The 16571-nt window shown below is 43.8% G+C and overlaps 1 protein-coding gene across 8 annotated transcripts in view; it reads right to left on the reverse strand.

Annotated features, from left to right (window-relative positions):
* DHDDS (dehydrodolichyl diphosphate synthase subunit) overlaps positions 1-16571 on the reverse strand; it is a 28663-nt gene that overhangs the window by 3013 nt on the left and 9079 nt on the right. For all 8 annotated transcript variants that reach the window (XR_003433373.1, XM_027109594.1, XM_027109596.1 and 5 more), the window contains 3 exons: positions 15933-16034; positions 9538-9652; positions 6906-7013 (listed from right to left, as the gene is read on the reverse strand). Coding sequence is in view for 7 of the 8 variants with exons in the window: in XM_027109594.1 (XP_026965395.1) it covers positions 6906-7013; positions 9538-9652; positions 15933-16034 (325 nt within the window). In the remaining variant the exon portion in view is untranslated. The remainder of the gene's footprint in view (positions 1-6905; positions 7014-9537; positions 9653-15932; positions 16035-16571) is intronic.

The raw sequence follows: 16571 nt of genomic DNA on the forward strand, positions 1-16571 counted from the left end.
GTTCAGCTTTCTTAAGCCACTTACTTCATCCTGCCTCTAGAATTGGCATTAGTGTCCACAGTCCACATTTTCTGTTAGAAAAATGAACCCTTGAAGGCTCAGTGGAGCCCTCAGGCTCCTGGAACCAGTTCTGACACCAGGTAAGTGATTATACTCCTTGGCAGCACTTCTCATACCCTGTGTGTGTCTTCAGACAAACCATAAACTCCTAGAGGACAGAGACTGTGGCTTTTCCTTTCTGGCACTTGGGGCACCCTGTACATGTGAAATGCTCAGTACACTGACTGTATGATCCCAGGAGGACAAGGAGGATGCTCCTGGCACAGAAGGGGAAAACCCTTTTGGAGCAGAACCAAGGCCTTGCTGTGCCTCACTGATGCTCTGCTCCTGCCACTCTAACAGGCTGCAGAACCTTAGCACCAGAGTCCCTCCTGCCAAACCTATTCCATGTGTGAGAAACTCCCATTTTGCTGCCGATTTGGTATCCTATACCCTTTGTGACCCTTACCACATTCTACCTTGTACTGTGGTATCTGGGTACCTGTCTGTGTCCTACTCAGCCTGTGAACACCTGGATTGCTTTGTTTTAATCCTTTAAGGAATATCTTACATGTACACAAGCACTTCATCTGTTGTCTCACTTGACCCTCCCAAAAGAGCTACGGAGATGCTGGAGACAGACATGGAGGTTCAGAGTAGGGAAGTGATTTGCTAGGGTCTCTCAGCAATAAAGACTTACTGCATGAATAAAGATGACAAATGAAAAATCTGGAAAATCCCCCCTCCAGGCTGTTGAATGATCCAAGGCATTCAAGGATACTCTTCTGCTATGATAACGAACTCCCATGTGGAGCTATGAAGACTAAAACAAGCTTAAAAAGTTGCTGTAAGGGTCTTCATCTTGTTAGAAGGGCTTCTTCCTGGCCTTAGTCAGGAGGAACCCTGGGTCCTACATACAAGACTTTATTGGGGGTATGGAAATGCACAGGACATAGTCACCGCGATCCATGTGCCTACAGGCTGAGTAGGACACAGAGATGTACCCAAATACCATAATACAAGGTGGAATGTGGTAAGGATCATCATGGAGGTAAGAGAAAGGGCCATGCAGTTCAGAGGAAAGAAACTGTGGTTGATGAAGGTCAAGGGGGCAGTGAAATCTCATGGTCAGGCAGAATCTGAGCTGAGCTTTAACCAACGAGGAAGATTCAGATAAAGGTAAAGTGTATGGGGGGAGGAGAATATCAGCGGGGGAATAATGGGCTACTATAGATCACTCAGGAAATCAAAGAGCGTGATCAGGCCAGTGTGAGTCTGCCTGGAATACTGGGTTTGAGAAGTTTCTGTCCAGAGGACTCCCTCACCTCTCCAAACCTCTTTCTTCATCTGCAAAATGGGGACGATAGTGTCCACATCACTGGGTGGTTTGAGGAAAAATGAGATAATGAATGCCCAATCTGGTGCCTGGCTATTAACAGTTAGCCCTTCTTCTGTCACCACTGCTTGTGGCTAGGGCTAAGTAGGCTAAGTCCTGGCTGAACAGGAAGGAGGAGGGCACCGAGCCACAGAAGGAGGAAATGCGGAGCTGGTTAAAATTGCTCCATGAGGCTCAGGCTTTTTCCAAATGGCAGCCCTAGACTGAGTGCTGAGCAGGGAGGCTGCAGCCAAGCAGACCCTGGCTCCTAATTTGCCAGGAATCAGCGATTCAATGTTAGGATGACAGAGTCAGGGGAGCTCGTAAAGACCATGAGCTCTAGCCTTCTCATTGTACAGACAAGGACACCAAGGCTGAGGTGGGGAGGGGCCTGGCCTAGGTCACACAGTGGTTTGAAGTTCCCTTGGTTTCTCCACTAAGATAACTTTTTTTTTTTTGCGGTACGCAGGCCTCTCACTGCTGTGGCCTCTCCCGTTGCGGAGCACACGCTCCGGACGCACAGGCTCAGTGGCCATGGCTCACGCACCCAGCCACTCCGCGGCATGTGGGATCTTCCCGGACCGGGGCACGAACCCGCGTCCCCTGCATCGGCAGGAGGACTCTCAACCACTGTGCCACCAGGGAAGCCCTAAGATAACTTCTTGAAAGATCTTTGGGAAATGTGTTTCGTGCCTCTGGATAAGCTGTACTTTCTAGGGGTGGAGTGGGGAACCAGTGGCCTGCATCTGGGCACCTCTGTGCAACCTCCACATGGTCTAGATCTACCTCCCTATCTCAAAGGTGTTGTAAGTTCTTCTCAGGTACTCAGCCTCTGAAAATCTAGGCTAATGGAAGTCCTAATAGTCAATTTCTCTCTCCCTGACCATACTGTCTACTTTCCCTGTATAATGACCTATCAGGGGAGAGGGCGTTAATAATTACCTTAGACACTTCTTATGCAGACCTTATGTGGTCTTGGTGTCAGGGCTCCAAGGAGCTCCTTTTGAGAAATGGGGCCCGAACCTATTAATATAAATCTCTCCTGGGCATTAAGCCTCTCTGCTCTTGTTCTCTCCTCAGCAGAATTAGAGAACAAGATGTAATAGCCCCTCCAGTATATAAACCCTCAAGTCCTCTGACCTCACTGGGGCATGGAGAGGATGCAGGTCTTGGGTTTCAAAACATTCATTAGCTAATGACAAGTCTTCCCAAAAGTCCCCATTTGCCACAATCAATATGCCCAGGTCAGTAGCATGGGGGGGGTGCATTTCTGAGGGTTGTTAGAGACAGTACCTCTTGCTGGAAACATGATGTTTTGACGAGCACCCAGAGTCTCCCTGCTAAGGGAACTGTACTGGCGATGGGATGAGCGGGATGCTAAGTGTCTGTGGTTTTTCTGGAGACAGATGAAGTCTGAAGAGCCCAGAGACATACATTGTGAACGATATTGGCCACCAGTCTCTGAAAATGAACTCTGTTCCAGCGCTTTTAGTGTATTAGCTTACTGAAGACTTATCACAAACCTGTGAGGCAGGTATTATTATTATCATTACTCCCCTCATTTTACAGAGGAGAAAAGTGATTCTCTGAAGGGTTAAGTAATTGCCCAGTCAGTCACACAGCTAGAAGGCTGTGCCATGACTCAAAGTCAGGAATGTCTGAGACAATAGCTGAAGTTTTTAACTTCTCTTGAGAAGAAGATAGTGACTACCTGAAGAGCACTAGAAATAAAATGGTTGATTGTTCCACCCTGGCGTTTAACCTCTGACAAATGCATCAAAGGAAGTTTAGTGGAAATATGTATATTCCCCCTCTGTATCATTACAGATTAAGTGGACCGAACACTTATTCCTCATCTCTGTCAAAGATCCCCACCATGGACCTACCATCCATGCAGCCTGTAACTGAGGATCAGTGGCTCTGTACTGCTGCCCACCCCTTCCTTGCCCTAATTTTCTATCTGTCCTACTGTGTCATAGTCGAGATTTCTTCCATTTGCCAGCCCCCATTCTCTAAGACTGATGGGTGACCACCTGGAAACTGCCATGGTCCCTTCAGATACCAAGGTCTAGCCTCCAACAATTTGTAGCTGAGTCCCTGTTTCCATTAGCATCCATCAGCTGCCCTCATCCCAGTGAGCTACTATAGATCAAGAACCCAACTCCCTGCCCTGGCTTCCTGCAGGGAATGGGGACATACTGGGCTGGGCTTAGAGACAGAGCAGCTCAGAATTTAACAATGGGAATTTGGGAGATGGGTCAAGAACACAGATGTGGAGGCAGAATACCAAAGGGTTTGGGAACAAGGAACTGTGAAGAGTCCAGTTTGGTGATGATACAGGATACATACAAGGGAGATATTAGAAAGATCAGCTCTCTGGTCTGAGGCCAAACTGGCCAGGATGTTGTCAGTCTGGATTGTACGCTTAGTGCTTCTGCTGAGGTGCTAAGATTTCTAGAAACAGAGTTTGAGGGCTCCTGGGTAGAGGAAATCTGGCCAAAACCTCTATGAGGTCTGCTGAAGAAAGGTTCAGGGCAGTCAGCATCTCTGTTATTACTTTGGTTTCCTCACTCTAAAAATGGGGGCAATTAATAATAGTATCTACCTTACAGAACTACATAGAATATAAGTAAAAGGATGCCTGATACGTAAGAACTCAATAAATGTTTGAAATTATGATTCTTAGGTACCAAATGAAACTCTTAATGGCTGTCCTCAAACACGTTCCACCCCATCCTAGGAAACGGCAGAGCCATCTACCCAGCTGCCCAGGCCAAAACCTAAATGTTTTGGTTCCTAATAACATTAACATTTTACTCATTTGTTTTATCCTACAAGATGAATAAAAGAGTTTCAGAGCTACATCATCAACATTACCATTAATAAACCTAAGTAATGTTTAAGTTAGCTTTCCAGTTTGTATTATCCTTAGAATATATCCCACCAAAAATATATAGTCAGAGAACTATGTTCAGGTAACTGGAATTAATCCCTTTCACTGGGGGTTATATTATCAACTTAGTTTCATTTGTTCCTGTTTTAACTTTTGTTTTTCCTCCATCTCAGTCCACTCAGCCCTCCCCTTCTCTACAGCTGCAACCCCACCTTGAGGCACATTCTCCCACCTGGACTACTGTAGGAGTTTGGTCTCTGACTCCTGCCCTCTGAAAATCCTGCGTGATTTTTACAAAATATAAATCAGATCCTGTCACTCCCCTGATCAAAAGTCTTCAGATGTGTCATCATGGCCTACAAGGCCCTCAGTGATCAGAGGCCTGACTCCTACCCAGCCTCATCCCACATCCTTCTCCCTCATGTGTGCTGACCTCTTTCTTTGTTCTTCCAAGACCTAAACTTTATAACTTTAGTATCCTTGCCCTTGCTGCTCCCTCTGCAGAGAATAATTCTTTCCCCCTGGATTTTTACCCATCTGGCTATCTCTCATCTCTAATATAATGGCTTAAAAAAGACCTCCTTAGAGAGGCCTTCCTTGACTGCTTTATTCAGCACCTCCTGCTCTCTTCATTACCTTCTAGCATATCACCCTATTTTCTTCATTGCCTTATTACAATCTGAAATTATTGTATAAACTTGTTTACTTATTATCTGTCTCCTCAAGTAAAAATACAAGCTCCATGTAGGTAGGGATCTTGTCTGGCCAACTAACTGCTTGACTCTCTTGTGCCTAATACTAACATAGTGCCTGACTCAGACCAGGTACTCAGTAATAGACATTTATGAAATGAGTGAAACTTGAGGTAATTCCTCCAATAGCCATGTGGGAAAGTATCTGAGAAACCTGAAATTACTAAAAGACTTCTCAGCAGCCAACTCAGAGACAAGAATATCCATACACAAAAGCTCGTGCACCAAGATCCTCTGGGCTTCATGCAAGGCCAGTTTACTCTCACTTTACAGACAACTCTAACAAGCTTGGCTGCCTGGTTTCCTTGCCTGTAGCTGATTTAAAACTGGAGATAGGAAGAGAAGGGAAGAAGGGATGCTGTCGAAATTAGCCATTGACCATATACAAGACATCCCAAAGCCAAGTATTTTGGGACAATCTAGCTTAGAGAAAGAGTCCCACCCTTCAAGGCCATCCTGCACAGTGAAGTACTTCAAGAGGGCAGTTACTAACAATATTATCGTTATCAGCATCATTAGAATGTGATTATTCTAATCATCATCATTATTAGCAAGTGCCTGGTATACAGAAGGTGTTAATGAATTATGCACAAGACCTGCTTCAGAACAGGTTTTCTATCAAAATAGGATTAAAAAAAGTTTTAGTTCTTAAAGGGAGACTTGGTCATGTGGAAAAATCTGATATTCATTCCTCTTTGACAGTGGATAAGTGAGACTTTGCTGTTTTTCCTTTTACTTGAACTTAACTTCCTTTTTCAAATTCTGAGACTAAGTGATCAAGCACATGACCAAACCTTCATGATTTGATTGACTTATTCCAGGAGTTCTGGACTTGGGATTCATGGAAAGATTTCAGGAGTTATGTGAACCCCCAGAAGTAGTTTATGTGTTAAAGGGATTAATGTAATTCTATGCAAAATGCCATGTGTTAGAGTGATCTTTGCAATTTTTCTAGGGAGATGGTCTACGGCTTTCGTTAGCTTCTCCAAGGAGTCTGCGATGCCAAGGGGACCGAAAAGCCCTGGCTTAGATCATTATTTCCTCCTGGCCATTATCTCTCCAGACTCAAGAAGCATCACCAGGTTTGGGTTTAAAATTCTGTGACCTTGGGACAGTTTCCCTGCCCCTCTGTTGCCATATCTGAAAAACAAGGACACCAAACCTGCTGGATTGCTGGAAGGGTTAAATAAGAAAACTTACATGAAAACACCAAAGTGCCTTAATAGACCCTCAATACATTAGCTGCCACCACCACACACACTGCCATTATTATTAAGAGTCCTAATCAGACGTAGGTGACTCTGCCTCCTAATGAAACCTGTTTCAAGATCTGGTGATCAAAACTGAAAGCAGAACTTCAAGTCTTGGTAGAACACAGTTTCATACAAAGACAGTGCTATTTCATTTTTAATCCCTCTGGAAGCGTCTTGGATTTTGTATACTTCCACTTCTACAATCTTTTATTAGGCCAATTCCTTCAGGGAATAATGGCCAATCTCTCTGAAAAGCCTTTCCTGGGTTTCCATAGTAAAGAGATTAAAGATTTATAACTTGAATCCCAGTTCCATCTTTTATTGGTTACGTGTCCTTAGCTAAATAATTTTGATTTACTCATTTGCACAAATGGGGCTAATAATACCTAGCTCATTGGGTTCTTGGGAACACTGAATGAGATAGTGCATATAAACTGTTCACAGTGCCTGACACATAGTAAATACTCAGTAAGTGGTAGCTACTCATCATTAACATGATTATTAGCAAGTGCCTGACATATATAGCCGTGGGTGGTCATCAATGCTAACCCCTTCTTCCATTCCACCCAGTCAGGCCAGCCCTGAACTCTTACCTGAAGCATGCTATGGTTCATCTGGAACTGCAGGATGGCCTCACAGAGGTTCCAAAACGTGTATTCTGGCCACAGAACAGGCTGGAACACCAAGCAGGAGTGGGAGGTCTGGGAAAGGTGGGGAAGGAAGAGAGTATGGTTTAATAACATGTTACTGGAACACATCCCTGGTCAGGCTCCAAAGAAAGAGCAGGCTGATCACACCCAGAGATGAGGTTGGACAGGCATCCTGAGCTGCAGCTGCTGCTGCCAGCCCGGATTCACTCACTAATAGGGGGACGGGTCATCTGAGGCAGTAAAATCACCTGCCTGTAGCAAGGCAGAACCAAAGCGAGACTAGATCAACATTTCCACCAGGATTTTTCTAAGCCAATTTTAGGACTATGAAATAACATCTAGATTATGTTACTGGCTCTTGGCCCTTAGAGGTCATCTGGGAGACACAGTGTCTGATAAAAGTTAGCAATGAACAAATGGTAGCTGTCATTGTTATTTTTAAGTAGCAGAGTATGGGACAATGGTTAAGAGCATGGGCTCTGGGGCCCGACTGCCTGGCTTTGAATTCTGGCTCCACCGTTTACCATCTACTTGACCTCAGGCAAGTTACTTAACTTCTCTGGGCCTCAGTGTCCTCAACTGTAAAACTGGGTAATAAGAATAACTAGTTTTTAAGGTACTGTGAAAATTTAACAAGATAACATACATAAAGCAGAGCAAAGAGCTGGGTGAACTTTTAACAATAATCACTGATATAAGACTCCCTTTTGGAACATTCTTGACAGCCACTGCTTGACACCTTTAGTGGTGAGGAATTCAGTGCCTCAAGGGGGATAACTTTAGCTGTCAGATAGCTCATTAAGTTAAACCAATGTCACCTACCAAGGTCTCAGGTCGTTTCTCTGGAACAACTTTATTTCTTCTTCAAAGTGACAGTCTTTCAAATATTTGAAGGCTAGCTTAGAACTGCCTGTTATCTGTTCCCAAGGTTGTAATGACTTGTTCACTTGTCTTTTCCAACAAACTGTAAGTTTTAAGATAGTAGGGATTGGGCTTCCCTGGCTGCACAGTGGTTAAGAATCCACCTGCCAATGCAGGAGACACGGGTTCGGGCCCTGGTCCGGGAAGATCCCACATGCTTCGGAGCAACTAAGCCCGTGCGCCACAACTACCGAGCCTGCGCTCTAGAGTTTTCGAGCCACAGCTACTGAAGCCCACGCACCTAGAGCCCGTGCTCCGCAACAAGAGAAGCCACCACAATGAGAAGCCCACGCACTGCAACAAAGAGTATCCCCCGCTCACAGCAACTAGAGAAAGCCCACGCACAGCAACGAAGACCCAACGCAGCCATAAATAAGTAAGTAAATAAATAAATGATAATAGGGATTATTTCTAACTTGGTTACTGCCATATTTCCAGCACAAAGGAGGAACTTAATATTTTTTTCCCAAGAGAATAAACTATCACCATTCTTCTCTTTCCCAGACCATTATTCTTCACTCATTCCTTATAGCAGCGGTCCCCAACCTTTCTGGTGCCAGGGACCAGTTTCATGGAAGACAATTTTTCCACGGACAGGGTGGGGTGGGGGGATTGATGGATGGTTCAGGCAGGAATGCGAGCGATGGGGAGTGGCAGATGAAGCTTCGCTTGCTCGCCCGCTGCTCACCTCCTGCTGTGCGCCCAGTTCCTAACAGGCCGCAGGCTGGTAGTGGTCCGCAGCCCAGGGCTTGGGGACCCCTGCCTTATAGGACATGAGCTTCAGACTCCTTGCCATCCAGGCTGGCCTCTTCTGCTAAGTCCTCTAGTTTACCAGTGCAATCTCTTAAAACCCAGTGCCCAGAAGTAAACTCTCTAGACATAATCTGACCAGCAGAATGGGCCATAAAACCACAAGCTGCACATTATACTGCTTTCAATATAGCCAAAGACTAAAAGTATCTTCAGTAGCTAAATCTTGTTAGTTCACTCTTAAGACTATGGTCCATTAAAATTTCCAGAACTTTACCATGTGAATTGCTTCCAAGCTGAGTTTCTCCCTTCAGCCTCTCCTTGAACAAGATTTCCCCCAGCCAAGTGCTACTCAGGGGCCAACTTAACAGATGATGGAGATTTTCAAGCAAAGACAAACTTATTTGGATATGGGCTTTTAGAGAACTACCTACACTGGGATAACTGAGCTGATAGGCAATGGCAGGCCCTGAAGAAAGAGTCTGCATACAGTTTATATCTCCTGTGGCCTGTGCTTGTGTAGATGCCGCCCTTTATTCTAAAGGCGAGAAATTAGTAAATGCAAGGCGAGGTTCTAGCCCAGAGGTGCTGGGGGACATGGCAGGTTACCAGGGCAGAAGCTTATGCTCAGGGACCTAAGGCAGAAGTCCAGTTCCTTGAAGAGAGGTACAAGTAAAGCTTTCACCACAGCTGGATAGCCTTGATTCTTCCCCTGGGCACTTTAGACAGCAAGAACTACACAGGCTCACAAAGCCAGGGACAGATGAGGAAGGGATAGCAAAAGTTACCAGGCACAGCCTGGAGACATTTATCTGGATTTTAGCTGACCCTCCAATCTGTTTTGTGGGTGCAGTCACAGTTTTCAGTTTCGACACAAACAGAACAATGGTTGGAAACGACCTACCTGCCAGAGGAGGAAGTCACTGAGCCTCACTTCCCCAGAAGTCCGTATCAAGATGTCAGGATGAGGAGAGTGGTTGGTATAAAGGCACTTATCCAGCAGAGTCTCAGAGACATCGCTAAGGTGAGTGGGGAAGAGACAAAGATAAGTCCACATCTCTTTTTGGATTATTCTCATGGTGAACTTCCTTACATAAAGCTTCCCAGTTTACAGAATACCATCAAATACATTAGCCAATACTACCTGGTATGTAGAAGGCCCTCAGCAAATGCTTGATAAATTAATGAATGGTTTCAATCCTCACAACTACATTAGGTACTTCTGTCCTCACTTTATAGATAAGGAAACTGAGGCTCAGAGAAGATGAAATGTTCGCCCAAAGCCATTTAGTTGCAGCCTAAAACCAGATGCACCCACCAGAATATGTGTTGTCCTTCACTTAAAACACTTGTTTTTAAAATGGATACACCCTATGACTCTGCAATTTGATGACATACTATGCAACTGTTTTTTTTTTTAAATAAATTTATTTATTTTTGGCTGCATTGGGTCTTCGTTGCTGCGCATGGGCTTTTCTCTAGTTGCGCTGCACAGGCCTCTCATTCGGTGGCTTCTCTTGTTGCAGAGCACAGGCTGTAGGCGCGCGGGCTTCAGTAGTTGTGGCACATGGGCTCAGTAGTTGTGGCTCGCGGGCTCTAGAGTGCAGGCTCAGTAGTTGTGGCACACGGGCTTAGTTGCTCCACGGCATGTGGGATCTTCCTGGCCCAGGGCTCGAACCCGTGTCCCCTGTGTTGGCAGGCGGATTCCTAACCACTGCGCCACCAGGGAAGCCCCCTGTGCAACTGTTTTTAATAGAGGTAAATCTAAATGCATGGACTTGGAAAGATGTCTAAGATGTAATATTAAATGAAAAACAGCACGTTTCAGAAAAAATACAGTGTGGAAAATACACACACACACTTACTCACACATGCGAATACATGTATATATAAACAAAGAACAAAATCTAGAAAGGCATACACCATTCTATTAATGGTGATTACCTCTGGAAGGTTGGATAAGAAGGAAATACTATCTCTTTTACTTTATATACTTCTGTTATTGTTTGAATTTATGATAGAGAACATTTTTAAAACCTTAAATTTGGGCTTCCCTGGTGGTGCAGTGGTTGGGAGTCTGCCTGCCGATGCAGGGGACACCGGTTCGTGCCCCGGTCCAGGAAGATTCCACATGCCGCGGAGTGGCTGGGCCCGTGGGCCATGGCCGCTGAGCCTGCGCGTCTGGAGCCTGTGCTCCGCAACGGGAGAGGCCACAGCAGTGAGAGGCCCGCGTACCGCAAAACAAACAAACAAACAAACAAAAAAACTTAAATTTAAGTCATATGGACCGTGAAACACTGCAAAACATCCACTTTACTTAGGATTTGAAAAAACAGCAAAATGATGAGCCCTCTTGTGTTTGATAAGAGCTACTTTCCCAAGCAGACAGATACTCAGAAAGGAGATGGAATGAAGGAAGAATGGGGACTGGCAGCACTCATCTTAAGTTAAACTCTCCAGTCCACGGAAAGAGGGTATTTGCAAGACTGGTGTGTGGTGGTTCCAAGAATACTGTTTATCTATCCTGCCAAGTATCCAGAGGCAGGATTCAGAATCTCCAGGTGGTAACAGCTGCATCTTAGGAAGGGTCTAGAAGACAAAATTTCTGTGTGGGAACATTTTCCTGGGAGCATAGTCAAAAAAAAGCAGAGATCTGGGCTGAGTGTTCAGAACAAGGATCTACACTTACTAGCTGTGTGCCTTTGGGTAAGTTACTCCATCTCTCAGTCATCTTTTTGCAAACCACAGAGGGAGCTTTATTTTCTGTACCGTCATATGGTAAATAATATTCACTTATGACTGGGCAATAGGAAGGGCTCTGGTTCAGATTTCCCTGATAATTTCCCTGAGTCTTGTCTTGATAGCATGATCTTAATTCTTTAATTAAGAATGTGAAACCTGGGAGTTCCCTGGTGGTCTAGTGGTTAGGATTTGGCACTTTCACTGCCATGGCCTGGGTTCAATCCCTGGTCGGGGAATTGAGATCCTATAGGCCACATGGAGCAGCCCCCCCCCCCCCAAAAAAAAAGTGAAACCCTGTGCAATCAACAATTTCTCAGCTCTCTTATTTTTGAAATGGCACATTTGTCCTATCTACTTATAGGTTTTTGTGAGAGTCAAATCAAATGAAATAACAGATTTGAGTGTACCTTGGGAACTATAAAGCACTACATAAATAAGAGGAATAAAGGTTATTTCCAGACCCACTACCTTGCTGTGGGACTTTGGATCCCCACATAACCCCTCTGAATTTCAAATGTGTCTGCATTTTTTTTTTTTGGCCGCGCCGCACAGCATCGGAATGACATGCAGATTTCAATTCCCCAACCAGAGATCGAACCCGCAGCCCTGCAGTGGAAGTGCGGAGTCTTAACCACTGCAGCACCAGGGAAGCCCGTCAATGAAACTTTTTAAACCTTCGTTAACTGGTCTTATAAAATAAGACAAATAATAGTCACTACCTTATATGAAAATTAGATGAGAATATGCATGATAAACTCCTACTAGTCTCATGCCTGCCTCATAATAAGATCTGATGACTACTGTTTATTTATTTTTAGTACATATATATATATATATATACACACACACACACACACACACACATATATATATATATATATATTTTTTTTTTTTTTGCGGTACGCGGGCCTCTCACTGTTGTGGCCTCTCCCGTTGCGGAGCACAGGCTCTGGACGTGCAGGCTCAGCAGCCATGGCTCATGGGCCTAGCCGCTGCACGGCATGTGGGATCTTCCCGGACTGGGGCACGAACCCGTGTCCCCTGCATCAGCAGGCAGACTCTCAACCACTGCGCCACCAGGGAAGCCCCTTTAGTATATTTTTTTGATGTGGACCATTTTTTTTTTTAAAGTCTTTATTGAATTTGTTATAATATTGCTTCTGTTTTATGTTTTGGTTTTTTGGCCATGGGGCATGTGGGATCTTAGCTCGTGACTAGGGATCAAACCCACATCCTGTGCATTGGAAGGCGAAATCTTACCCACTGGACAGTCACGGAAGTCCCTGATAACTATTAGTTATTAATTTTTATTTTTATACTGTGTTTTTGTTCATTTCGACCCTCCTATAAGGCAGTCAGTATGCCATAGTGAAAGAGAACACAGGCTCTGGAGCCAGGTTGGAAATCCTGGTCAACTGTGTGAACTTGGACAAGTTATTTAACCTCACAGCAAGGTTCAATTTATAAAAACAGTATCTACTTCAAAGGGCCTAAGGATTAAACGAAATAATGTACATGGTATACTTAGCAAGTGCTGGGCACAGAGTAAATGCTTAGTAAACATTAGCAATTATTATTATTATTATTATTTTTTTTTATTTTATTATTTTTTTTGCGGTACTCGGGCCTCTCACTGCTGTGGCCTCTCCCGTTGCGGAGCACAGGCTCCGGATGCGCAGGCTCAGCGGCCATGGCTCACGGGCCCAGCCGCTCCGCGGCATGTGGATCCTCCCGGACCGGGGCACAAACCCGCGTCTCCTGCATCAGCAGGCAGACTCTCAACCACTGCACCACCAGGGAAGCCCAGCAATTATTATTAACACTATTGTTTTAAGAGGAAGACAGAGGCCTACAGATGGTCAAGACCTGCTCAAGAGAGTTTATTAACTATCATTTATGCTAAATCTAATTCCTTCTTTTATAATTTGAGATTCAAAAAACAATCTGTTAAAATGACTGGTAGAAAAAAATATATTACCCTGGAAGAAAGGAAAATGAGGAGTTGGATGGTGGTGATGAGAATAGAAAAATTCCAGTTATGGGAAGGGTAGAGCCTGACTGTAATTAACTCATTGACTCTCTGTTATAAATATGGATTTGTCTAAAGCTGAATAATGTAAAAAGCACTGCCTCAGGCCCTGATCAGCCCAGTCTGAGTTGAACACCAAGCTTCCTGAGCTGATGGGTTGAGACATCAGCCTCCTTACCCTAGCAACCCGCCCAGTCCACGCCATGTCTGCATGACTAACCCACACAGGCAAGTTACTAAACCATGCAGGGCAGAGAAAACGGATATGAGAAATCTAGCTGGGCAAGAAGCAGGGGGTCAGTGGCTACTGCAATGTGGTATCAGTATAAATCACACTGCACTAAGAGGCAAGATCAGAGTTCTAGTTCCAGGCACGAATGCATATTAAATCTGCTTGCTAAATAGCTTTTTTTCTTTTTAGCATAAACATTTGTCCCTTATTTTTTTAAATATATTATTTAATTTATACAAAAAATTATATAAAAGATTAATCGTAAAGCACTAAGAATAAAATGAACTATGAAATCATTCCCCAAGCCAAGAATCAGAAAATTATCAATAACTTTCATCTACTTATATATCCCTCATCTACTTATATCTCATCTTCCTGCCCAGCCCCCATACCGCCAACTTAACCAGTATCTTAATGTTTCTCCCCCAATGGCTAATTTTCGATCCACATATTAATTGACCTCTCTACAGCATTTGACACTGTTGCTCCCACCAATGCACACCCGCCACACCACCTGCGCTAACAAACACCCTCTTTTCTTGGCTTCTGTAATACTGGCAGCCCTTTTGTTTCTACCTTTCTGGTTGTTGATTCTCTTTTTTCCTTAAGGCTCATTTTCCTCTACCCAGCCAGTAAAACTTATGAGTTTCTCAAAACTCCATCCTAGGCCCTCTCTTCTCACTCTAGACTCTCCCTTAGATTCCTCATGCTCTCTCTTTGCTTCAGTTACCAGACTGCTATCTCCAGTTCCCACTTCTCTCTACTGTCAACCTGATATCTGTGTTCAACATCTATAATATATCCCAAACCAAACTCCTGACTTTCTTCCTCAAACTGCAGCCTCTCAGGGTTCTCAGCACAGCGAAGGGCACCACTGTCCACTGTTTTATAAGTCAAAAACCCTGGAGTCACCCATAACACATCCTTGTCCCAGAGTCAATCCATCAAGTCCTCTCGATTTTTTTTCTCTCACTAATATATTTTTTTTAATTTTATTTTTTTAATACAGCAGGTTCTTCTTAGTTATCTATTTTATACATATTAGTGTATATACGTCAATCCCAATCTCCCAATTCATCCCACCACCACCGCACAAGTCCTCTCTATTTGATCTGCTTCATAGCTCTTAATGCAGTCTGTTTGCTCTATTCCACCATCACCACCATAATCCAAGCTCCCTTCCAAGTACTCTCTACTTGAATTATTCCAACAGTATTTGTGCAACCAACAAGCTCCTCATAATACTGCCTCTTTCCCCAGTTACTGCTTATCCTCTCACCCCCTTCTTATGTCATTTATCATTTCCTTTGGGGAGCCTTCCCTACCAGGTCCATTCCTCTTATTATAAATTCTTGTTGAACCATGCATCAATGCCTTTATCATGCTTAGCATCATTATAAATTTATGCTAATTTGTATAATGTTGATAATGTTAATTTCATTCTCACTGAGAAACTTCTTCATTTTTAATTTAGTTTCCCAGGAAAATCGAATTATACCCAAGAAGGGTGTCAGAAAACCTCCTGGGTCCCACAATCCCATATATAATAAAGGTAAGGACAAAAGCTCTGGAATCAGACAGTTTTTGTTAGAAGTCCCAGCTCTGGCACTTACTAGCTGAATGACCTTGGGACAGTCATTTCAATGTGAGCTCAGTTTTCTCATCTATAAAATGGAGAAAAGACTCAAATCTCTTAAACATGAGAATATTAACTTAATCAAATAAACACAGCATAACACATTGCCTGGCTTGTTTTTTGCTACTATTATTTTACTACTGCTGTTGTTAGTTTACTAATATTATTACCAAAGGTTACACTAATAATAACAGGAGAGGGACTGAGCAGACAGATGGCTTCTAAAGTCTCTCCCAGCTCTAGTAATTCTACCGTGTTGCTAATGATGAACAACTTTCTTTTTGAAAAATACCTGGATCTTGCATGAAACTGTAACCTGAAAGGCCTAAAGGCCAATACCCCCAACAAGCTGCATTCCTGAAAAATCATTCTTAGAAAAACTCTGCCAAAGGGCCAGCAGGGCATCATGTTTTATTGAATGCCACAGTGTTGCTACAAGCCATGCCATTTTTTCTGGAGCTTCTTGGTTTGTGGTGAACACAGAAATTCTGAAGCAGGCTACAATAAGTCATTCCAAAGCTCTAAGTGCAGGGGACCACCCCTCTCAAATCTTTCCACATACATTCCCGATTTGACTTCTGGCTCAAGTACATGACTTAGGAGGGATTTTATGGTTCGGTGTATGCCTGTTTTCCCTATCATGCTGAACAACTGCGATACCTGGGATCCAGCAGGCCTTGCTCCACTCCCCAGGCCATCTCTCTCACAGCATTGCTGATCTCATGACGGGATGTGTAAGCAAAACAGACGTTCAGGAAACACCTGAGAAGAACAGAATAATTTACCAAAGGGGGACAGGGACTAAGGAGTGGAGTCACTTATTACAGAGCACCCCTTCTGTGGTAGAACAAACACACACCAAATGTTAACCATGGATACCTCTGAAAAGCGAGATTATTAATTTTTTGAGTTTTCCAAGTTTTCTTGGGAAAAAAACATATTAGTTTTGTAGTAAGAAAAATACTAACTGACCCTTATTATTCTCCTAATCTTCTTCCCTTCTGCTAACCCCCAGCTTTCAGAGGATGTGAATTCACTGTGATATTAGAACAAGCAAAGAAGAATAGGAAGGAAGTCTGATGTGAAACAAATCCACTGCCAAATATGCATTATATCCCAAAGCCACACATAATGAAGTCTGGATTATTAAACTGTTCCCCTCTGCATCTGCATGCCCTTCCAAGGACATCCCCTCTATTGGTTAAAGCAGTGGGACAGAAAGAGAATTTCTTGAAGGATCTGTCTTCAGAGACAGGGATAAGGCCTGCTACATTCCCACCCCATTCCCTGTCAATTAAA

The sequence above is a fragment of the Aethalodelphis obliquidens genome, unplaced genomic scaffold (genome assembly GCF_003676395.1).
Source record: "Aethalodelphis obliquidens isolate GAN/ISIS:26980383/991018 unplaced genomic scaffold, ASM367639v1 scaffold9, whole genome shotgun sequence".
In the NCBI taxonomy this organism is placed as follows: domain Eukaryota; kingdom Metazoa; phylum Chordata; class Mammalia; order Artiodactyla; family Delphinidae; genus Aethalodelphis; species Aethalodelphis obliquidens.